The 25749-nt window shown below is 40.8% G+C and overlaps 1 protein-coding gene across 2 annotated transcripts in view; it reads right to left on the bottom strand.

Moving 5' to 3' along the window:
* The window catches only part of SLC35F1 (solute carrier family 35 member F1), a 388001-nt gene that overhangs the window by 40988 nt on the left and 321264 nt on the right, over nt 1–25749 (bottom strand). For both annotated transcript variants that reach the window (XM_048844698.2, XM_048844699.2), the window contains 3 exons: nt 21197–21324; nt 9842–10001; nt 5975–6131 (listed from right to left, as the gene is read on the bottom strand). In XM_048844698.2, coding sequence (XP_048700655.1) covers nt 5975–6131; nt 9842–10001; nt 21197–21324 — 445 coding nt within the window. The remainder of the gene's footprint in view (nt 1–5974; nt 6132–9841; nt 10002–21196; nt 21325–25749) is intronic.

Raw genomic sequence — 25749 nt, 5'->3', positions numbered from 1 at the left:
GGACCTTACCTCTTATTCCATGACTACATAGTTTTCTTAAGAGCCTTTGGTGAGGTACCTAGTCAAAGGCTTTCTGAAAGTCCAAGTCCATTATATCTACTGGATCACCCTGGTCCACATATTTGTTGACACCCACAAAGAATTCTAATAGATTGGTGAAGCATGATTTCCCTTTATAAAAGCCATGTTGGCTCCACCCCAACATACCATGTTTATCTATGTGTTTGATAATTTTGTTCTTTACTATAATATCAGCCACTTGCCCTAGTACTGAAGTTAGGCTTACTCACCTGTAATTGCCAGAATCACTTCTGGAGGCTTTTTAAAAAATGGGTGTTACATTAGCTACCCTCCAATCATCTACAGAGGCTGATTTAAGTTAGTAGTTCTGCAATTTCATATTTGAGTTTCTTCAGAACTCTTGGGTGAATACCATCAGGTCCTGGTGACTCACTACTGTTTAATGTATCAGTTTGTGCCAAAGCCTCCTCTACTGACACCTCAATGTGGGACAGTCCCTCAGATTTGTCACCAAAAAAACCCAAAAAAACAAAAAAACCCAGCTCAAGTGCAGGAATTTCTCTCATCCTCTGCAGTGAAGACTGATGCAAAGAATTCACTTAGTTTCTCCTCAACGGCCTTGTCTTCCTTGAGTGCTCCTTTAGCAGCACCCCGATTGTCCAATGGCCCCACAGACTGTTATAGCAGCTTCCTGCTTCTTATGTACTTAAAAAAAAATTCTGTTAGTTTTTGTGTCTTTTGGTGTTTGCTCTTTCAAATTCTTTCTTGGCCTGGTTTATTACACTTTTACACCTGACATGCCAGAGTTTATGCTCCTTTCTGTTTTCCTCACTAGGATTTTACTTCCGATTTTTAATGAAAGTCTTTTCGCCTCTAACCACCTGTTTTATTCTGCTGTTTAGCCATGGTGGCATTTTTGGTCCTCCATTTTTTTTATTTGGGGTATACATTTACTGTAAGCCTCTATTATGGTGTTTTTACAGAGTTTCCATGCCGTTTGCAGGCATTTTGTGACTGTTGCTTTTACTTTCTGTTTAGCTAGCTTCCTCATTTTTGCACAACTTTCCTTTTTGATGTTAAATGCTGCAGTGGTAGGTGTCTTTGGCACTTCCCCCCCACCCACAAGGATATTAAATTTAATTACACCATGGTCGCTATTATTGAACCATTCAGTTATATTCACCTCTTGGACCAAATCGTGTGCTCCGCTCAGGACTAAATCAAAAATGGCCTCTCCCCTTGTGGGTTCCAGGACAAGTTGCTCCAAGAAGCAGTCACTAATGTTGTCCAGAAGTTTTATCTCTACATCCCTTCCTGAGGTGACATATACCCAGCCAATATGAGGATAGTTGAAATCCGTCATTATTATTGTGTTTTCTGTCTGTAATCTCCTTGAGCATTTCACAATTACTGTCACCATCCTGGTCAGGGGGTCAGTAGTATATTCCTACTGCAATACTCTTATTGTTGAAGTATGGAATTTCTATCCATAGTGATTCTATAGTACAGTTTTATTCATTTAAGATTTTTACTTTATTTGACTCTATGCTTTCTTTCACATATAGTGCCACTCCCCCACCACTGCAATCTACTCTATCATTCCTATATATTTTAAACCCTGATATTACCAAGTCCTGTTGATTATCATCATTCTAATAAGTTTCTGCTGTGCCTTATTATATCACTATCCTCATTTAATGTCAGGCACTACTGTTCATCCGTCTTCGTATTTAGACTTCTAGCATCTGTATATAAACACTTGTACATTTTGCCAGTAATCAGTTGCTTGCCTTTGTGTGTTATATTTAAATGGGACTCTTATGTTTGACTGTTCCTCACTAGTTCATACCTGTATTTTATCAACTTCTTTCCTATCCTCTTTACTAAGATATAGAGTTTCCCCTTTAATAAACTCTTCCCTAAGGGATGTCTCCACCCGAATTGTGTGCTCCATCACACCTGTGAACTTTACTCCAGCCCTTAATTTTAAAAAATCTTCTATAACCTTTTCATTTTACATGCCAGCAGGCTAATTCTGTTTTGGTTTAGGTGGAGCCCATCTTTCCTGTATAGGCTCCCACTTTCCCAAAAGGTTCTCCAGTTCCTAATAAACCTAAAACCCTCCTCTCAACACAATTATCTCATCCACACTTTGAGACCCCACAGTTCCACCTGTCTTTCTGGCCCTGTGCATGGAACTGGAGTATTTTAGAGAACACTACCATGGAGGTCCTAGACTTTAATCTCTAACCTAGCAGCCTAAATTTGGCCTCCAGGAGCTCTCTTTTACTTTTCTGTATGTCACTGGTATTTACATGTACCATGACCATCATGTACCATGTACCATTTACATGTACCATGACCATCAGCTCCTCCCCAGGACTGCACATAAGTCTGCCTAGATGTCTCATGAGATCTGCAAACTTTGCATCTAGAGGGCAATTCACCATGCGGTTCTCCTGTCATCATAAACCCAACTATTTATATTTCTAATAAGCAAATCTCCCATCACTATTACCTGGCTCTTCCTAATAATGGGGGTTTCCTCCCCAGAAGGAAACCATGATGTCATCTAGAAGGAAGTTCCAAATATAGAATCATTTCCCTATGCTCCGGCTTGATGTTCTCCCTTCCCTGAGATTTTTATCCTTTTCAACAGCACAGACGCTGTCAAACTGGCGGTGGGACCACTCTATTGTGTTTCCTGAAAGTCCCTTCTATGTACCTCTCTGTCTCCCTTAGCTCCTTCAGTTCCGCCACTCTAGCCTCAAGAGCTCATATTGTGTCTCTTTGGCCATGAGTTTCTTGCATCAAATGCACATATATACCATGTGCCCATGCTGCATTCACTGCAATAAACTGGAGAGCATCCACTCTGTGATGGACTTCTGCCTGCATTCTTTTTACTTTTGCAGGAGTGGTTTTGGGGTTTTATTTATTTATTTTTTGGGGGGGTGGCGTTATTGGCCTAAGTTTAGAGTATGTTTGCTAGGTGTCTTCCTCCTCTCCCCCTTTCTCTCATACTCATGTCCCTTTTTCCCTTACCTCCTGTGTCTTTTTTTTTCAAGAGGTCTTTCTGACCCTCTTCTAGTAGTTATGTTATAGTCCCTCAGCCACCTCTCCCTCCTACTGAACTCTCCCTACCTAATCTTGGTATCTCACTCTGTTTTATGCTCTCACATTCTGTCATGGAACTCTCTCTGCTTGAGAGCTGGACCTGAAAGGAATGTCTTTCAAACTCCCTCACAAAACTTCCCTGTTCACTAGCTTCTCTGGTTGCTGTGGAGCTGGCTCTTTAAACCCTTGTTCTACCTGAGTTAGCCCCGCCCCCTTGTCAAAGCATCCTAAGGAGGTTAGGAATCAAGAGATCGCAATTAGTAAGCTCATTAGTAAGCTCTCAGCCTAGCCTAGCAGGCCACTTGGCTCAGCACAGAGCCCCTCAAAACAGACCATATTATAATCTTCAAGCAAGCAAGCAAGCAAGCAATATTTAAAGGAAGAGAGACAAATTACTCTACGTTTAGTCATTGCAGTAGAGGTGTGTCTCCAGGAGGGGTTTCAACAAGGAGAAGGCTGTGATTTTGTGGACTATCTCAGGAAGGGCATCCCATGTATAGAGGGCAGCATACATAGAATAAGGCAAGGCAATGATTGTTGAAGAAGCAAATGGTGCCTCAAAGCTGCAGAGCAAACAAGGAGATGAGGGTAGGGAGACAAGAGGCTAAGTGGCCCAGTACTCTGGAAGTTCAAGTGTAGAGGATGAGGGTGGGAGACAATGATGAGAGGAAGACAGAGAGCTAGGTGTCAAAATCAGAAGGGGAAGTTAGTTGGTGAGAAGAGGACTGTTCATGATCTATAACAACTACATGGTAAATGAGGGGGACATACAACCTAATGGAGTGTTGTTCCACAGAACATAATTTACTGCCATATACTTCTTCTGTATTGCCGTTTCCTGACCTGGAACCTTGCAGCAAAGTTCTTAGATTTAACTTCATTTAAATTGTTGCTCAGCAGGATAACCTCATGAGTCGCAGCATTTTGTTTTCAAGACAATCCTGGGGGACAGCCCGTAAACAGAGACATACGTCTCATGCATACAAAGGCACGTATAATTCCATTCTTTTACAGACAAACTGATCTCATTATTTTATGCTCAGCATTAGATTTACAAATATATCAATAGCAAACAAATACAATTTCTTCCTCCTTTCCCTGCCCCCTCCCCCCTATCCTCAGGATGCAACTCTCCAGACAAGAGTAAGCTAGAATGAAATATTGCAGCTTTACTATCAAACTCACTCTTCCTCACACTAGATTTTGTAGTAGATGCTTCATTTTTCAGACTGTTTTATGTTTCCTCACTACAGTGCCCAGATTAGCATCCATTAATTTCTATCCCAGCACCCACGGATGCCACCAAAATAGGTGCTGTTGCTGACGTGCTGGGCAACTGTCTAATTTCCAAGTCAGATTCCTTCTCCAGACTGTTCCCAGCTATTTTAGATCCTCATTGCACTGAAGTAGCTAATAATCACCCACAGCTTTTCAAGCTATGCTTATATAAATGTAATGCAGAAAACTCTAATGGTGTATTGTATTATTATTTTAATATAATATATCGTGCTTTTCATCCATAGGTTTTAAAGCAATTTATAAAGGAGGTCACAGTATCAGTACCCCCATTTTACAAATGGTACAGGTGTAAAGTGAGCTCCCAAAGGCAAGCAGCAGAGCTGGGACCAGAACCCCACTCTCCTGAGTCACAGCCCAGTGCAGTCTCCATCAGGCAACACTGCCTCCTAGATGTGTCTAAGTTGACATACACTTAGTAAGACTCCACACTGACTGTCTTCAGTATCATTACCTATTGCTGACCATGTATAGCTAGGCAATAAAAATGATTTTCCCCAAGCAAATCAGACATTTTTACCAGTTCTTATTTCCTTAATGAACTTTACTTGTGCAGCGAGCAGTTGATTTCAAACACTTAAGTCGTGCCCAGATGCCACAACAATGGGTATACAAAAATAATAAATGAGCCTACTAAACAAATGTAGTTGGTTCAGTGGGACTCAATAGGGATTTATTGCTGATCATTCTCTATACTTGGAGTCTGGGCAGATCAGCTGTGCAGATAAACCACCAGTTTTGATTAATAATTACAAGTTATTTTGGGCACAACAATAATCAGATCTGCATAAAATTTAGCAATATTACTTAGTAATGGTTTGGGGTGGTATTTTCCTTTACCAGACACATTTTCAAAGGCTGGAACCTACTCTCCCGCTACAAAGCCTGCATCTGGAGTGCAAAATGGACACTTGTGCACATCACTACCCATTTGTGTGAATATATGTGGCTTTATGGGGGCAGTGGGTATGCCTGCAATTCATGAGACAATCTTTTGAACATTTGGCCCTTTCTGTGTTATCACTGCAAAGGAACTGTTTCTGTGTTTTCTTTCATAGTTTTCTAAATATCATAAATAATTTACATGGAGTAAAATTATTAATGAAATACCTTCTGGAAGAGCCAGTGTTTCCATCTGCTTATAATTCTAGGTGACTTTTTATAAACATGAATCACAATTACAGATAGGTGTAGCCTGCATCATTCCTAATATAGCTCAAGATGCTAAACTGCCATTTGTCTTGAAATAGCAAATTGATAGATGTAAAATAGTATCCACCTGTTTACATGTGGTTCTTCTAGAACACAATTCACTGTAGTGCCTCAGTGCAAATTTAGATAAATATTTAGATCATTGCTGAAATTTACTGACCTGACAGGAAATATTAAAACTGACCAAGTAAAGACTTAAAACACAAGAGTTTAAACAGTCTACTCTCCACAGTAAATGTCTGGCTAAGAACAAAGGGGAATGAAACGAAGAAAAAGCTAACTGATTAATTAAGTTCAATAGGCTCAAATTGCAAACTCTCTCACTTACAGCTGAATTCCACTGAAGAAGGAGCCAAACAGCCCAATCATGCCCAAGAACTCCACCCGACTCATGTTTCGGACAATGTACTCCTCACAAACATTGGAGATGCCGTAGAGTGTTGCTCCACCTAGTACTAAGAGATCCCCTATCAGCTTATTTTCACCTAGGAATAAATGGAGAAAAAACACAGGAGGCTTCAAAATAATGATCATTTGCCTAGAACTATTGCAAGCTCTTCCCCGCAGACTTGAGACCTAGCAAAATAGCCCACATCTTTGTAAACAACCTGCATGCAAATATACTGTTGTTTACCCATTTGCATTCAAAATGTAAAGGAAACCTAGCAGAGACAGAGGGAGAGATTTAATTGTTTTGTGAAGGAGAAAAACTGGAGGAGAAGATGAATTTGTAAAGCCCAGAAACAAAATAGCACATTTCAGAGACTAACCTTTTTTTGTTTTTTGTTGTGGAGTATAGAGCAGTGATAATGCAGATTTTTACACTGTATTTAACAACTGTAGTGCTGTCTAATGTACCGGACACAGGGAAAAACACACCTGCCTGATGTGTATTGCCACCGAAGTACTGGCGTTCTCAAAGAGCATTTGAAACCTCCTTAACTCTTGGAGGCTTTTATTGTTATTTTAGCAGAGAGCTTTCAGGTAGGTTTATTCAAGTTCCAGCTATTCCAGAAAACTTAGGCACTGATCCTGCAAAGACTTATGAGTGTGATTAACTTAAACCATGTGACTAATCCAGATTATTTCATTAGGACTATTGGCTGGACCATGTTGAAGAGATTTCAAAAGAACCGTGTTCCATCAAAATATGCAGTTCTGTCAACAATGAAATGCTTTGCAAAATAGAGTAGATTTTGTCAGAATTTCATTTTGGAAGAAAATGGAGAGGAAAACAGTTCCAACAATGTCAAAACATCCCATTTTAACACTTTTGCAACACCACATTTTGATTTTTCATTTTGAAATGACTTTTCATTTTGAAATATTTTTTATTTGCATTATAGTGTGAAACAGCACTATGTTAAAGTGCACTAAAGAACTGCTAGTTCATGCCAGCAGAGTCTATACAGACCAACTGACATGCAACACTTTAGAACCCTTTAGAAATCACACATCTGTAGCGTGCATTACCCCGCCATGTAGATAAGCCCTTAGGCACCTAGGTAACTTTACTCACGTGAGTTCAATGACCCAGAAGTCCTAAGTCTTTGTAGGATCAAGCCCTATGTTGTTATAAACCACCATTTCTCATTCAGCAGATGCCTGGCACATTTTGGGAGACTGTTAACATAGTAAATAATATCTTTATGAGAGACTATGCTACAGTGATATCAGGTATGTCCTGTAAGTGTATAAGTTCACTGCCCTTGAACCTAAACAGTTTGTGCACAGGAGGAGCAGGGATTTATTGATAAACAATAGAAGTGTACTTGTTTCTGGTTCATCCCCTTCTTTTGTTTGCCTAGCCATGAAAAATATCCTATAAACAATGCAGCACTCTTTACTGAAGAGCCTCCTGAAGCCTTTTATTTCACCGCCAGCATTTATTTATTTATTTAGAGTCTGTCTTGACCGCTTTACATAAATAGAACCAGCTCATTCATTTTACTTCATTAAAGGGGACACGTAACATAGAAGTCATTCCCTGAATTTTAATAAAGTCATTTTACAATTTTAAAAGGGCTGTGATACTTGACATGAAAGGCAGATGCTTGTGGTTGAATTTCTTCTCCTTGCATACCAATAAACACAGATACTGACAGTCCTTCAGGTCCAGGTCTGCATTAGAAGCAGGCAATAATGCATGAGTACAGAATGTTCTGGGATCAAAATACCTAGAAGCCTTATCTGTACAGTACCAATGAATATGACAAATAATACCTGCTTCTTGCCAGTAACCTGCCAAGTGACTACTTCAATCTAATGGCTTACTCTAGTTAGTATGGGATTATCTCTAACTTTTTCTTTCCCTAAATAGAACAAGTGAAATCAAATGAACTAATTAAAGTTGCTAGGGAGGAAGGGCACATAATGGATTCCACAAAAATTCAGTTTCAATTTCAAAGTTTCCTCACATTCCTCCAGGCTCCTGTTTCCAAGTTTCCTGAACAGCAATCTCTATAGCTGCACACCTGCTAAGGAGCAAAGGATAGAACCCCTGTTCCCTGGCTCCTTTACCTCAAAGGCAGATCTTTCAGTACCTTCCTAAGGAGCTTGGAACCCCACTGGACAGACTCCTTTTGTGTACGGTTCTCCCTCCTCCCCGCCATTTCTCACAGCTGCTTCACTGGTCCCTGAATCTCTGCATGCCCTCTCTACCCTGGTCCACAGCCCTGCAAGTTCCCAGTGAGCCACAGCCCATCCACCCAGTGAGGAGCAGGTAAATTGGTAGCCAGCATGTTTCCTTTGGTGCCTGAGGGTGAAATCCTGACCTTGCTGATGTCAACAGGTGTTTTGCCCTAGACTTCAATGGGGCATTGTGTACAGCAGTTGAGGAATATCTCTTGAGAAATGTTTAAGGATCATAGAGGGGAGCCCTGCTCTGGTGCACCTGAGCTCAAATATTTAAGTCATTAAAGATATACTGGACCATTATGACAATGAAAACTGCTTAAGTAAAAGGAATGAAAAAAATTGCAAGACACTATAGGTGTTTCTGTAAGAATGTAGAAGCATTGTATAATATTGTATTGTATTAACTAAGAAACAGACTATAATCTTGTAACCAAGATTACAATCCATTACACACATGCCCATGCAACCTTAATTTTGGCCTTTCCTGACTTTTGAGTGTAGGCAATACTGCTGTTTTCTGAATGTAACTTTATATTTTGTGTAGAGTTTTTCTTAATGCAGCTCTGATTTGCTGATTCATGAGACAGAACAGATCTTCTTCTTTGTAACTGGGACAGAGTTGCTTCTTGGGTAGGGAGATGAAGTGAAAGTCTTCAGGACAGGAAAAGAGAAAGTGATGGGACAACACAGGCTGGTCTGCTCTCTATAAACCTGCTCAGTTTTTGTTCAGTAGCATCTTGGCAAGTGCAGTTTTCCCTGCACTTACATTTGTATTCAGAACACTGACTTTAAAATCCCAGTGCATTATGCTCAGCTCAAAATTCAGTACTTATAATTTAGAATGAAAACGGCATCCAACTGACAATTTTTGAAAAGAACTTGTTCTCTTCCCACATCAGTTGGGCTGGCACTAGAAAAATCAATGTGACAGAAGATATTGATTGATGAAATGTAGTCCCTTCCATACTGCCCATCAGTGTGCTATTATTGTGGCTAAACACACATTATTCATATAATCCACAAAAAAGCATGTTTTACATATAAACAAGTCATTTCAGGTATGATGCAGGCATCTCCACAATTAACCATTATTTCAGGTTTGGTGCAGCACACGATGGAGATTGTTAATTTGTGGGTTGGATGTGTCTGAGTATGTGACCAGTGAAGTAGGCTGTGTGCAGAAAGTGAGCAAAAGGGAACAGAAGTGAGAAAACAAACTGGAGGGGCTGAGAGAGAATAGGGGGCTGTAGCTCAAAGATGCAGCCAAAGAGCTGAGCAAGACTGCTGCTGAGGCTTGAAGTAAAAGTGTTTCAAGTCATCTCCCTAAGTGGCACTGACCCTCATTAGTTGGGGTTATTTTATTCTATTGTTCCTGCCCTCAATGAATGGATGTTGAGCCATGGAGATGGTTGAAAACTCAGAAACACATTTAAACCCACACATGATCTCTTGGGGCTTTTCCCCTCTTTGCCCCCTTCCTACCCTCTCGGATCACCTCAGTGTTATGTAGCTTTCCTTGAATGAAAAGCCAATCACATAAATGTATCCAAAGACTCACCTGCTCCTTGTTGTCTCCCGACAAGGACGTCTGCTCCTGCCATACAGCCCATGCCCAGAATGCAGACCACAATTCCAATGAAATGAACTGCCTTGTATCGGACCAGCAGGAAGAACCAGGACAGTAATATCACCACTGGGATAACAAAACAATCTAGGAGCTGTCAAGGAGGAGGAGAACAACAACAAAAGAGCATTGCTGCACAAGTTACTCTAAAATCACTAACCTATTAACGATTAAAGGAGCAGAACAGAGGACTATTTACTGATAGTTTTGCTTTCCAGAAACAGTGTGATCTAGTGGTTAAAACACAAGACAGGGAGCAAGGAATACTGCATTTGATTCCTGGCTGTGCCACTGACTCACCATGTGACCTTGGTTAGCTCATCCAAGGCCAGATTGTCGGTAGTGTTCATCATCCACGATTTGGGCCACATTTTGAAAATCTGGGCACAAGTGTCACAGTGAGAGCTGAGCACTTTTCAAAATCTGGCCCTTATTATGGATGATGAGCACTCAAAAAATCAAGCCCTGAGCTCTTCTAAAGAAAAAAGATCAGACCATTAATGCATTTCAGTTTTCTCATCCATAAAATCTGGATAGTACCTCTTTCAAAGGAGTCTTGTAAGAATTAATCATTAATTGGCCTGATTTCCAGAGAGATCTACCAGCTAAGAAAATCAGATCAAATGTTTGTAAAAGAGCTACCAGCATGTCATTGAGAGCCAAAGACTTTGAACAAAATATTTGTAACTTAGAAGCCTAAGTCCCATTTTCAAGAGTGATTTAGGCCCAGATCCTCAAAGGAACTCAGGTGTTTAACTCCCATTGAAAACAATGAGAGTTATGTATCCAAATCGCTTTGAGAATCTGGGCCTTAGTCATATAGAAGCTTAAATCCCATTAATTTACTCCTTAATACTCAAGTAACTTTTGAAAATGGGACTTAAGCTCCTAAATCATTTAGCTGCTTTTGAAAATACTTTAGGAGAAAGTATAATGGACTTTACATGAAACTGGTTGTCCAACTTAAGTGATGGGTTTTCTGCTTCCATAAAAAGGTATGTATCCAATGAAGTGAGCTGTAGCTCACGAAAGCTTATGCTCTAATAAATTTGTTAGTCTCTAAGGTCCCACAAGTACTCCTTTCCTTTTTTCATAAAAACAGTGGTTCACAGTACAGTTAATCAGTAAAATGAAAAGGTAAAAGGTATGTCTACACTATGGAGACCATACTGGAATAGCTATGCCAACACAGTTCCATAGTACAGACTTAGTCTACACTAATAGACGTACCCTGCCCCCCATCAGAGGAACACCATCCCTGAACAATGTTAGCTATGTTGATGGAAGCATTCTTTCAGTGACCTGGCTGTGTCTACACTGGGGGTCGGGGTGGGATCTGTTGGCATTGCAATGTTGATGAGGGGTATGGTTTTAACCCACCCCTCACCATATAGCAATGCTGATTTTGAAAGACATGAAGTGGAGTTTGGTACCCAGTGCCATTAAATTTCAGTGAGAGCTGGTGCTGAATCCCACTTTGTGACTTTCAGAATCTCTTCCTGAGTGTTTAATTGCAAGTTATATGGTTGTAAGGCAAGGTATTTCACTATCTCGCTTATCCTTAAAGAAATTTATTACTTAGGGCTCCAGTATATGTAGATTGTCTGTGAAACACTGGGAAGTTTTATTCTATGTATTTCTCTAGACGTTATTCCCTTAATTTTTTAAATTTGGGGGGATGCAGGGTGGCTTTTTTCCATTGGAGTAATGGGCCTAGCATCTGTATGTGTCTGCATTCTATTCGCTCAGTGTCGGTGAACATTAAACTTAGAAAATATTACTGAATAATTACTATATCCCATTAAACTTTTGCTGCCATGTCATGGAATTAGCAAAATATAATTTCTGACTGGGAATGGAATCCTGGATAGTTTTCAAAGAATTTCAGTGGCTAAAAATGTTTCCTTATAATATAGGTACCTATGCATTCAGCACATCCATTGGTGCTTCACTTTGGGATGAAGGAATAAAAGAGTCAATTTTTTAATTTAGATCAAAAAATATTCTCTCTAGCCTAGTCAAAGAAACAAGAGCATGCAATACAATAACATTAATTTCAAAGGCTTCCTATTCAGGAGTACCAGCACCATTTGAAAGAGAAAAACATCAGAAGTGGTACATACAGCGACAAGGATATGTGGCTCAAACTGCTCCCCAAAATACTGGGGAGCAGAATTAGAAATTCTATTACGAACATATATTAGGTGTAATACACAGCTACAACTGGACCAATTAAGGACAGAATTTCAGCCTAAAAACGTTGACTAAAAAGCAAAATAAAATGCCAAGATGTGTTTCCATTGCTCGGCTGCACTTGCAATTTTTATTATGCTTCTGAATTCATGTACTAGGATGAACAATAGCACAAGCATGAGCTTAACAATTCAAAATGGTATGTGAATATGACACTGGAGGATTTTATTGATCTCCTTACTTATGGTTTCAAAGTGGAAAGTAAGCTTAAAAGAAGGTGAGGCTGTTTCTCTAAGTACCATGTGCCATGAGGATTCAGATTTACACAAGAGAACAGGCATTTCCTGATCTGTCACATTAGAAATGACCAAAGGGGAACTGCCAATTAGAAGAGTGGAGGTGGGGGCAGAGAAATCCCTCTCCACATTCTACAGTACCTCAGGGCCAGTCACTGACAGGTGGCAGCTGTGAGGGGAAGCTCTCACCACATGATTTGCTTGAGGGCATTGCTAATGAGGAGCCCTAACACAAGGAAGGGAGTGTGTAATTGGCAGAAAATTCAATGAATGTTTGGAAAGGAAGAATCAGCTCAGCTGTTTCTTGCTGTTCTCCACTGGGAGTTTGCTGACCAGCGCTTTTTCCTTTTGATATTGATACAGATCAGCAATTACTCCTGCACATTAGTGACCTTATTTCTAAGGCTTTCTCTCTCCCCTTTTCCAGAGACTTACAATACATTCCAGCTACATCCATGCACGCACATTGGGTTTGCACACATAGGAGAACAGATGTCACTGTCAGCAAGAAGGTATATGTTTGAAATTCACAAATCTGATAACATACAGTAATTGTTAAAAATATTATCATCAGTGGGGGAAAAAAATTCTCTCAAATGTCTGTTATCAACCCTGGCTCAGAGGCAGTGCAATGTCTTTCAATCATCAACCACCTAGGAAATTTTATTAACATAAGAATATTAACATATTGACATAATATTAACATAAGAATATAAGATTTACCATTACCACACCAGAACTAACTGATTCGTTAGTCTGGTAACCTGTCTCTCAAAATGGTTTAAATCAGAATTGTCACTAGAGGAACCCGCAGAAGGGGATAGCAGGGTCTAGGTAAATTCAACCCATCCTCTATCTCAGTATCATGTGCAAGGAATGTTTAAATTGTGTGCACCATATTTGATGACAAGTTTACCATCTTCCCATGACAAAAGGAGAAATTTTATTTGATGATGTCTGACCTGATTGTACCCTGGGTTTGGGCTACTTTATAACATTTTAAATTAATTTTCCCATTGTATGCACATTTAAAAATTAAACAAAAAATCAATTGCATCCTGGAAATGGAAAAATTAGGATGACAAGGTACGTGCTTGTCAAATATCAACCCAGGACCAACTTCACACATTTCATGATAATCATTTGTTTTAAAAAAAGCATACAATGATTAGAACTTCCTGAAGATAATGACAATAATGTGTCCCTTTGGATTAAGTTTGATAATGTAGAGACATTTCACTGGCAACAAAGAGACAAAATGTAGAAAATTATACCAAATGGGCTATACTGTAGTCAGTCAAACTGCTGTCTGATGACTGACCCTTATTTACTAATAATAAGTTAAATACCATAACTGAAATATGAGTGAAGCATAAGTCATCTTGTCACAATAAGTACTTCATATTCAGGAAAACAACAATTGTGCTTTTAGAGGTACCCGATTTTCTTAATGATTGGAGTAAACAACTATTCTGGTCTGTAAATCAATCATAATGATTTATTTTACAGTGACAAATCTTGATATTGAAAGACAGGGAGATTTTAGGGAGGTATGATGACTGGGTGAAAACTGCTCATTATACTCAACATAATTTGCTCGTTCTCTTTTGCATGACAGTTAACTGACCAACAAAAAGAGCCAGGCAGCAAGCAATACACAGCTTCACAGTGTATTTTATCTGCAGGAATCAGGAATTATGTTCATTTTTCTCTTTTACCAAATAGGTTTATGTTTAAAAAAAAGGACATCCTTTTCCCCATGCAAAAATAAACTTGAACAACTGCTTGGCGACATGCACTAATCGCATGCTAAATTAATTAATCGTAATCTGTTCTGTCCTCTAATTACAGATGTAAAATCAGCATAATTCCTGGGGAAAATATGCAATGTAAGGAATATTACATGCATTGACTATGTGCTGACTGTTGCTGCTCTAGTGTAATTAAGACTGCTGGATTTGCACTGTTCTAGTTAATAATTTATGGGTCAGATCCTGAACTACTGATGTAAGAGTTTTGCTATTGACTTCAGTGGCATCAGTATCAGACTTTATGGGTGAGATCCATCAACAGATTTAGGCACTGCGACACGGAGTGTCACAGAGCCTAACTTTCTGGTGCCTGGAAGAATTGCAGGAACAAGACTGCGATCCACAAAGCCAAGTTAGGCATTTAGATTCCTTATACAATGAATGGGGAGAGAGAGGTGCCTAAGAATGCGATCTACAAAAGCCAGCATGCTAGGCAGGGAGCCACCTAACCTAGCCTATGGGAGATGCTGAGGAGAGGAGTGTCCTAAACCCTGCCCCTCTTTTGGAGATGGGTGCCTAAGTCAGGGCTGCCAGGAGGCACCTATCTTTGCTTAGCGAGTCAGAAATGGGAACTACAGAGTAATTCCTTCTCTCTCTCTCTCTCGCCCTATGACTGTTCCATTGTGGATAAATACTTACATAGTCATTGGGCCAGAGAAAGAGAAGAAGAATGATTCTGTAGTCCAGCGGTTAGGACACCCACATGGGAGGTGGGAGACCCCAGGTATCGTCCCCCTGCTCCAATGACTCATTATTTATACACAGTGGAACAGCTTCACCAGGAGAGACTGAGGGAGCCCACAAAAGAATATCTCAAAGCTCAGTAGTTGGAGCACTCTCATGAGACCCCCTATTCAAGTCCTTTCTCCCCCTCTGCTAGAGATAGGGGGATTGAATCTGGGTAACCCACATCCCTGGTGAGTGCTCTCACCACAGGGCTAAAAGTTACAAGGTGCGCACCACCTGTTCCTCTAGCCACATTTTGAATGGGAACCAATCTAGTAGGTGTGCTCAGAGGCTCCGGGATTGGACTCTGCACACGAGATAAGAGGACAAATGCCCATCATCTCCTGGTTCATGATTCATTCTGGGGCTTGGGCAGCAGTTAGGCATCCACAAGCATGATCAGGGGCAGAAACATAGACACAGAGGGGACTTAGGTACCAAGTAAGTTTAGGCCCCTACAGGGTGAGGCAGCAATTTTGTGGGTTACAGAGGAGCCAAAACAGGGACAGAGGTGTGTATACCCAAGACATAGACCCCTAAGGTTGAGGCATCTAAATACCTTTGTGGATCCTACCCTATGTGCCTATTGTAATGTAACAAGGGTCTAACCTGTTTCTACTGTTTTAATGCTGAAAGGAGGCATATGTTTGTACACAATAGCATAGACATGTTTAAATATATACAGAATTTCAGCCTAAAAAGTGGCTTGTTATGCTTTTCATTACCATCTCCATTCAGTTTGCACATTTCTCCTCATAAAAGCACATATATGCAATTTCAACTATATATCACACACACAAATGGATAATGAAAGCATCTCTTAATGAGTTATGACTGTGTCCCATCCTCCTCTCCCCCTCTCCCCCCGCCTTGAGCAGAACCATCAGCACTTCACATTGGATGGAATTGGGAAGAGATCTGCATCCATGTGGTCCAAGGTAAGACAAATCTTTCAAAGTACCTCATTGTTCAGCTCCTACTTGTGGTCCTGGTGGAAGTGTCTTCTCAGAGAATCTGCTACTATGTTCTGCAGTTCTGGCAGGTAATCCACTGAGATCTCTATGTGTGAGATATGCACCAATTCCATAGTTTTATGGATTCTGCACATAAGGTCATAGAATCATAGGGTTAGAAGGGACAGCAAGGGTCATCTAGTGTAACCCCCTACCAAGATGCAGGATTTGTTGTGTCTAAACCATCCAAGACAGATGGCTATCCAGCCTCCTTTTGAAAACCTCCAGTGAAGGAGCTTCCACCACCTCCCGAGGCAGTCCGTTGTATTGTCCTACTGTTCTTACAGTTAAGACATTTTTTCTGAGATTTAATCTAAATCTGCTGTGATGTAGTTTGAACCTATTGCTTGTTGTCCTGCCTCTGTGGCAAGAGAGAACAACTTTTCTCCATCTTGTTCCTCCTTGATGATTTATATATAATACATTGCTGCTCTGTTGTCCAGCATTACTCTGATCAAGTGGCCCCGACGTGGGGTAAGAAATGATGGTAGGCATAATGGACTGCCCTGATATGGAGGGTGGTCTTCTGGTGGATCCATTTGCCTTGAGCTGTGAAGTCCTGAAAATGTGCACCCCAGCCCAGCAGGAAGTCATCTGTTGTGATGATTTTTGCAGGAGGGTGGGGATGCAGGAATGGAAGTCCCACATAGATCTTTTGGGGATTCTTCTACCAATTGAAACAGTTGAGGACCCTTTGAGGTATTGACACCTGCTTGGATAGACTTTGTTTGTTGGATGTCTAGACTGTTCTCAGCCAAGTTTGAAGATAGCAGGAGTGTAGTCTTGCCAAAAAGATATTACAAATGTACAGGCTGCCATGTGGCCCAGGAGTTGAAGGCAAGCCCTCACTGTGGCTTGTGGGCTCTACTGTATTGTGGAAATAAAGCTGGGAATTGTAGCAAACCTGTGTATGTAAGTGTGGGTAAGTATGCTCTGGTGGTAGTGAAGGCCACAATGGGCCCAATTAAGGCAATTCATTGTGTAAGTGTGAGAGCTGACATTTCCAAGCTGAAGCTGAGGCCCAAGTAGAAGAATAGGGGTAGGATCTTGTTGCTTGCTGAGAAATGAGTGACCCTTTACAAGCCAGTCATCCAGGCAGGGAAAGATAATTATTTCCATCTGGCAGAGATGGGTTGCTGTGGCTGAAAGGATCTTGGTAAAGACCCTGGGGTAGTGGAGAGGCCTAAAAGTAGGACACCGTATTGGTAGTGGTCTCTGCCAATGACAAAGCATAGAAAATGTCTGTGGGACAGGTGTATGGCTATAAAAAACAAACCAGGCAGCCTGAAGATCAAGGGAGACAAACCAATCTCCGATTTCCAAAGAGGAAATTATATCTGGCAGGGTTACCATTCTGAACTGTTGAGAGAGGATGAAGGTGTTCAAACTCCTGTGGTCCAGAACTAGCCTCCAACTCCAGGACACAGCCCCAAGATCAGAGCTGCCAGACCTCCACACCCTGCCAATCACACTATGCAGAAGCTGGAGTTCCCCAGATGACCTGATCCTGACTATCCATCAAGAAATGTTCATCTGCCTTATTGGGAGTGGTGAGCATTGTATGCTTAGCAGGTACATTCCTTTTTGATAATTGTTAATAAATAGAGGTTAAGTAGGATATTACTGTGTAAGGCTCTTTCACTGGTAAAAAACCCGTAAACCTGTAAAAGATTAAGCCTTCAGCCCACAAGGAATGGGTGCTTGCTCTGAGCCCGTGGAAGAGCAGAGCCCAGAGAGGAGTAAAGTTAGGTGCCTTTTGCCTGGAACCTTAGAAACTGGGAAAGGGTGGGGGTGCCTAAGTTGACCGGGTTACGCCTTGAGCCCTAGGAACTAGGTAGAGGTGGGATGTCCTAGAGTGTGCGGGCAACAACTTTAGGTTAAAATTGGGTGCCTTACAGTGTGTGTAATAGAGAATTTTGTGCAGGTAACACTCCAGAAGCACTGGGTCTGGTACTGACAGTAAAACTACTTGAGGTTGCTTACTAGAAGGCTTCTCAGTATTCGGTGTGGTCTTTTTAGTCAGTGCCAGATCTCAGTACTAGAGGAGATAGAAGCATCAGTGGCACACATGCCAGGTCATTTAGTCTCCTTGGTTCCAGTTTGAGAGGTGACTTAGCCCTTCTCTTGGTTTCTTCCTCTGGAGAATGGGGTCTCTTTTTTTAAATGTCCAGACAACTCTGAAGGATCCCCAGGGTCTTTGCTTACCAAAGCAAAAATATTCACAGAGGTGCACTGGGCAGTAAAGCCAAAATATGGGGGTGGAGAGATCTGGACCCTGTGGGTCTCAGAAAATGCTCTATAAGATGGAGTTATAGTTGGTCCTTCCTCCATTTTCTGCATCTGCTTTTGAATCCAGAGCGGACCTTACATTTGGAAGGGATGTGAGTCTCTCCAAGGCAGTGGAGGCAGATAGAATGCCCGTTGCTGCAGGGCAAAGACCTGGTCAGGGTTTGAAGTCCAGACTTTTGGGCATAACAGTTTAGGAAAGCTAGAGGAGGATGAGTCAGAATGCTGTCCCAACCAGGCAAAAAAAGGAGGAAAGGGGGAACCCCTCCGCCCAAGCACACATTTTTGCTAAATAACCAAAAATAAAGAAAAGCTAAGGAAAAAAGAGAACAATTAAGAGAAGAAAACAGCAAGCTGCATGGACAGCTAAAATGGACATTGTGACATTCCACATCAAGCCACAGGCAACTGAGAAGGAATGGGAGCCACAGTGGGCCTGCCCTTCATATATATTTATCCTCGCTCTGGAGCACAAGAATGTGCAGGGCACAATGGCAAACTAATGGACACTGCTGACAAAATCTATGACCAACAGTGCACGGAGGCACGCACATCCTGAAGTGGAAGCACCCACAGGGAAAATAACTCAAAGAACATACTTTTATTGTTGGTCTCCAGATGTCTATAAATCTGAGGTTTTACTATCTTCGTTTTTATCATGCCAGTCAAAGGCTTGAGTGCCCAAAGAATAAATTACCATATAAATCACCATTTAGAAAAATGGCTCTCCCTTCTGCAATGGTCTTTTTTTGATGGCTCCGTATGCATACACTATAGTACTGTGGCACAGAGCTTTGAAGAAGCAGCCTAAAGAGTTGTTTGATGTGAAATAAGGAAAACAATTAATACCAAATACTACAACAGAACAGCATGTACTGCACTGCATGTAGATAAGACTCAGAGACTAATCAGGGCTAGCCTAAGTGGTGAGATGATGTTTGGCTGCTGTGCTGAAGACCTGGATTTTGGAAATGAATGTGAGTTTCTCAGTCTTTAGACATTTGGGTCCAGATTTTCAAAAGAGCTCAAAGCCAGACTTTCAAATGTTCAGCACCCATGTATTCAAAGTTTGTTTCCTGCCAGCATCATGAAGCACATAAACATTTACAGAGACCGATGCTCTACCATCTCGGAGAAAGGTAAGAGTGTTATTCTGAGGCCAACCAGATTGGAAAGGGTTATTCATCTAATGAAACAGAGCCAGATCCCTTACTCATGGTGAACTACACCAAACTCTGCAAGCAATCTCATTGAAATGAATGGGGCCGCTTGCTGGGAAAAAAAGCACTATTGAGTATGAGTAAATGGAGAGAGGGAACAGAATCTGTCTCATAATGCTGTTTGATAAAACGGGGAAGAACTGAGCTGGAAGGCAAAGTTATGTATGTTTGTATGTATGTTTGTATCACACACAATACGTTTAATAGGAAACTTTATAACACTGGTAAGATGAGCATGATGTAATATCTTGTAAATGCAGTACCAGGAAACTGAAGTTCAAAAAAATATACTTTATGTGAATATTGAGTCTAGACCTAAACAACAAAGTAATTAATTTGACAACAGTCATGATATTTGAATTAATTATTTTAGTTACTTACCCAGTTTTTAGAACTGGACAAATAATTCACAAACCAGGCTGCTGAAGCACATTTATGTGGGTGGATGAGAAAGGCAGAAACATAGACAGATACAAAGACCTATAAAGACCAAGTACAGGGGGCTGTGTGCCTTTATAAGTAGTGTAGAAGTTGGCTCAGGGAGATCTATACAAAAATAGTAATACTGATTTTGGTTTTATTATGATAGATTTTTCCATTCCACTAGGTATAAAATAACAGAGTTATTTGTTTCAGAGGATCAGCCGTGTTAGTCTGTATTCGCAAAAAGAAAAGGAGTACTTGTGGCACCTTAGAGACTAACCAATTTATTTGAGCATGAGCTTTCGTGAGCTACAGCTCACTTCATTAGGTTCTCCTTTGAAAAGGTGCTACAGGTAATTTTAAATATGTATTTGTGTTTCAAAGAAGTCTGAAAGCCAAATTCTGGCAACAGGAGCACTTATAGTTACTCACATTGATTTCAAGTGTTTCATATAATCCTTAAAACTGCAGTTTTCCCCCATTCTTGCTTCTTATTCAGGCAAAATTCAGTTTTTTCCCCCAACACTGCTCACTCAACCAAGAAAGACATATGTTCTTAATTATCTCTGCTTTTTCAGGACACTAACTGCTGCTTATTTATTTTACTGGCTTTATAGCAAGTTTCAGGCAAGTAAGGTATAAATACGATCAGAATATCTAAGGGTGCCATGCTATTTAGACATTATATAGAGTGCAAATGTGTTTTATTTCTGAATGATCAACATCAATTTGTGTAGCCATGTCCAGAGATATACATTTTCCATTATGAATTTCTATTACTTTTTCTCTACTACAATGGAAAAAACCTAAATCTTTAAAATTTACAGGCTGTACCTTTAAAGAAGACTGTTCCTATTGTGTGTGTGTGTTGGGGGGAGAATTATGGGGTTTTGTCTTGGGATTTTTGGTGATATTTGGACAGGGCAAACTGTGCCTGAAAGAAATGCATTTGATTGCTTGATTGAGGGCATTGACAAAAATGGGGTTGTAATTTTCCAATTGCAAACTGAGTCTACACAAATGGGTATTTACTCTTTAAAATATATTATTAAAGGACCAAGCCAAGCAGCTTAGCCCCAAAATGTGAGAATGAGTAAGTTACACAACATTTTATTTTTCTACAGCTTGCAGAATGGTCAGCATTAAAATTAGCAAAAGATTAAAACAAAAAAGACATCATTTTATGAGTGTGAGACATCATAAAGAGGAGGACAAAGAAGTAATTGGGTTCCTGATCCTGCCCTGTTAAAGTGAATGGGGACTTTACCATTGACTTGGTGCAGAATCAAACCCTGAGAGAGGAAATAATTTGAGTACTTACCTGTACACTAGTAAGAGTGGTGTATTGGTAAGCTTTGACTACTAGGTAATTGGCTTCTATATCTATTATCCCCAGGATCATGTACTTCCACCATCTCCGTTTCAAAATTGCCAGCAAGTTTTCTTCTCCTGTGTCGGTAGATAAAAACAAAGAAACAATTACATATAAAGAGTTAGAAACACACGCACAACAAGCTATATCTCATGAGAGATTATATCTTATGCAATCAAATTAGTGGATAGATTCAATAGAACATAAATCCAGATTGTGACTTAAATATAGTTAAAACTGAAATATTTACAAGGTATTTTAGGTAGGTAAAACCTAACAAATTATTTGTCTTGCAATTCAAATCAGTCAACACCACAAAGCAAGGTGGTTGTCTGGGTTTTCAGTTCACTTGGGTTTTAAAAACTTGCCAAGAAAAATTATTTGAGCTTCAACAATTTTTGGTAATATTTCCTAAGAATATTTTGTTGTTCAGTGCATGTATGCAAGCAGGGCCAGCCCACAACATTTTGGCACCTGAGGTGGTGAGCTCAAATGATGCCCCCGTGTCTCCTTGCTTGGGCCAAAACTTTGAAAGGTCTCAGTTCTGCCTTCTTCCTGTTCTACTCCTCTCATGGTACTGCTTTGCTACCTACCCCAATAAAGGAGAACTAACAACTTAAAATGCCTTGTTCAAAAATTTTAAGTAACACTTAACTTTCAAACGCCTGAACAGTAAACGTAACTTTTCTTGTCTGCTTAGTAAACACTGGCATTTTTATCTGTTCGAATAATCAAAGTGGTGCTTTCCGTGCCTTCTTTTTTGAAAAGATTTGAACTGCTTCCTGCTGAAGGTCCACAGTCTGGGCCAGCTCATGATCTGTTGAGATGTTGCAAGGCCGACCAGCCTCTCCTGTGTTATTGTGGAGCGTAGATGTGTTTTTATTAACTTCAGCTTGGAGAAGCTGCGTTCTCCACTGGCAAATGTTACAGGAAGTGTTAGAAGTATGCGCAGAGCAACAAAAGCATTTGGAAAGAGGGTGGTCATCTTATTTGTGCACATATATTCTAGAACAGCCTTTGGAGTTGATCCTGCTGAAACGTATCTTGAAAGGGCTTTTAGTTCATCACCTAAATCACTCGCATCAATATCGTGCATGTCATCATGTGTCAACATTGTCTCAAGTGCCCTGCATTGCTGATGTAGGTCTTCTTCAGGTATAGTGAGGAGTTTTGGAATATCATACAACATCCCAGATATACTGCTGTGTTCCTTGAGTTGCATGAAACGTTCTTCAACTGACTCTATTGCACAATCTAGCACCTGGTTAAAGCATTCAACTTTGAATTGTTGTTTGGGGTCTCTTACGGGATTACCCCATGCCTCGTAATCAAAAATGTCTTCTTCTTCGGTGACTCTTGTATTCTTGAATGGGTGGGAAATAGCTTCAGTGTGAAATTCCTCTGCCAACTTCTGTGCACTCTTCAGAACGTTTTGAAATCCCTCATCTCACCGGTAAGACTGTAGGTATGACTTTGATTTGTCTAGTTGTTCCATTGCTCCAGATATAGCAAAGTCAACACCTTGAAGTCTCTTGCTTACAACATTTATTTCAAATAGTATGTCATGGCACAACACTAAGCCACACAGAAATTTGAAGTTATGTTTCTGGTGATTCCATTTCCTTCTGCCACTATTCTCCCACGAACAGGTCCCGTCATAGCATTATCCTCCATAATGGCAACTATGGCATTATCTATCTTCCCAATTTTGTGTTTGATAGGCTTTAATCGCCTCCACTTGACTTTCCCATCATGTGGCACTCAGTGGTTTTAGTGTCAGAGAGGATGTTCCCAGATATTGCTTCAAAATTTGCCATTGATGAGTTGATGCAGATAAAAATACATAGATGCTTTGAATTACATTAAAAAATTCAGCAACCTCACTAGAAGCTTATGTTGCATCACTGACCACCAAGTTCAATGAATGAGAACTGCATGCGACAAAAAAAGCTCAGGGGTTTAACTCTCGGATCCGAGCCTGCATTCCTCTGATCTTTCCTCTCATGTTGGCACCATTATCATAGCCCTGACCTCTCATGTCAGCTATCGCAATTCCCGTGTCTTCCAGCTTTTTAAGAAGCACATTTGTCATACCAGCTCCTGTAGTATCATCAATGTCAATAAATTCTAGAAAATGCCCTGACAGTCACCATTGCAGGCACATTTTCACTAGGTTCTGTTGTGGTTATAAAACACACCATTAAAGTCATTTGTTCCATATGGCTGATGTCAGCTGTGCAGTCCAGAATAACAGAGTAATATCTTGCTGACTTCAGATCTGCCACAATCCTCTGTTTGACTTTTGTTGCCAGTACCTGTATGATCTCATTTTGAATTGTTTTTCCAAGGTAGTGGTGTGTGTACATTTCTTGGATGGTGACTCTTCTTAGATGCTTCTGGAGTACAGCATCAAACTCAGCCATCAGCTCCACAATTTTAAGGAAGTTTCCATTGTTTGGCACATACAGCTGATCTGAAGTGCCACACAGTGCTAGGTTTTGGGTAGCAAGCATTCTCACAATGGCAATGAGCCTTTTCAGAACATTTTCCCAGTAAAGAGAGTCTGATGCACTCTTCTCTTGATGCTGATCATCTATGGTGGCCTTTAACCTTAGTTTCATCTCAAGCTCTTTCCACTTATGGAATGCTCTCTGGTGATTTGCTGCTTTCTCATGGAATGCCAGATTTCTAGCCAGATTTTTCCAGCCCTTTGTTCCTGTAGAACCCAATGTGGCTGGAACATTAGACTGGAAGAGTTTGCAACAAAAACAGTACGCAGAATTCTGGGTTTTTGAGTACATAAGACATGGCCTCTCCACTTTGCCACCATTGGCGATTTCACACCAGTAATGTGTTGGGTGGAAACTTCTATTTTCATTGTCTTTGGGGAACTTCCTTGCAGTACAAGGAAGTCCCTCAGGCTACTGCTCAAGTGGGTCCACAGTCCTGGATCATCTAGACTTAAGGAACTAAACTCAGCAGCAGCTGTTTCTTGCGCCTCCATCACACTCTTCTCTTATCCACACTTTTCTTCAGGAATGTGCATGGTTACATCCATTTGAGATGGAGATATGGATGCTGCAGTAGCTGCCAGGTCACCTGCACTCTGACTGACTGGAAGATCAGGCATCTCCTCACCACTCACATCCTCACTGGGTCCGGAAGGCTCACCGTGAACATTTGTGTCTATGTATCTCAGGAGAGCTCCTTCCTGCTTAGATAGAAAAGCTTCTTTTGTTTTCTATTTTTTTCTGAATGCTGCCCCTGAGGGGCGTTTTTTTCTTTCACTCATGATTGCTGTTCTGTGCCAGCTATAGTGGCTCTCAAGACTCAATTGAAGGGGACAAATAAGCAGGCTGGTAGCAGAGCCTGAGTGAGGGAAGATATCAGCGTCTTAAGGGCCTAACTGGCTCCTACCACTTCAGCTGACTGCTTGTTCTCCTCAAGTGGGTTCAGGGAAGCAGCAGGAAACAGAAAGCTCCCTGAGAAGCTGGTGTTAATCAGTCTAGGCTCCTCGGGTGCTAGAGAGGTACATAAGAGGCTCCTCCTCCTCTCTCTCTCCCTGCAGCTCCTGCTGCTTTCTGTTATTCCCTCTCACCTTTTCTCCTGCCTGCCTGTTATGTCTCTTGTGCCCTCCTTCCTCCAGCACAGCACTCCACCATCTCTGTGCATCTAGAGCAGAGAGAATACATATGCACCAGCAGCAGACACAATTTTGTACACTCTGGGTCCTAGTGGCGCCTCAGTTCGCCTCATTATAAGGCCAGACCTGTATGCAAATCCTGACTACAGAATAATAAATATGATGTAAAACTTGATGCAAGAGGGTCTCACTTAAAATAGGAGAGCAACAGCATTTAAGGGTATCAGAGTAACCAAGCAGAACAGTAACAGAATAATCAGACTTATTATAAATTTAAAAGAAAGTTATTGTGATCTTAGGTGCAGATTCAAAAACTTTGGACTAGTTTAGAGAAAGGTTGCACTGAGACAAAAACAGAGTTTGCATGACTGGTAGCTCTGCTTCCAGAATCAATTTTTGTGCAGCAGATTTGTTCTGCAATGCCCTGGCAATGGAATCCTGTCAGTCACACAATACTTAATTTCGACTCTGTGAAGACTGTCAGCACAACATGGCTTGCAGATCAAATCCATGACTTCAGAAAGGTCAGACAGTTCTAATGCTGGGCCAAGGATTATTACTGTTCTCAGTTCAAAAGAAACCAAACACACATTCACTGGGGACAGTTAACCCTCTTATTTATGTGCAATGTGGAAGCACCTGCAGGGCCTCAATCATGACTGGGGACCCCCTTGTGTGAGGAGTTGTACAAACCCATCATAAGTGACAGCCACTGCCCTAAAGAGCTTACAGTCTAAATATGGATATTAGAACTGACCTGAACCGCTGTCAAAAAGCTTGACCTGAACAGGAACCATTTGGGAAGTTAGAAAAAGTTCCATCAATTTAAAATATTTTTGTGTGTCTCCACATATCCTTT

This window comes from Caretta caretta, chromosome 3 (genome assembly GCF_965140235.1).
Source record: "Caretta caretta isolate rCarCar2 chromosome 3, rCarCar1.hap1, whole genome shotgun sequence".
Lineage (NCBI taxonomy): Eukaryota > Metazoa > Chordata > Testudines > Cheloniidae > Caretta > Caretta caretta.
Note: the sequence above shows the minus strand (reverse complement) of the source record. Positions and strands in the feature narration are given on the sequence as shown.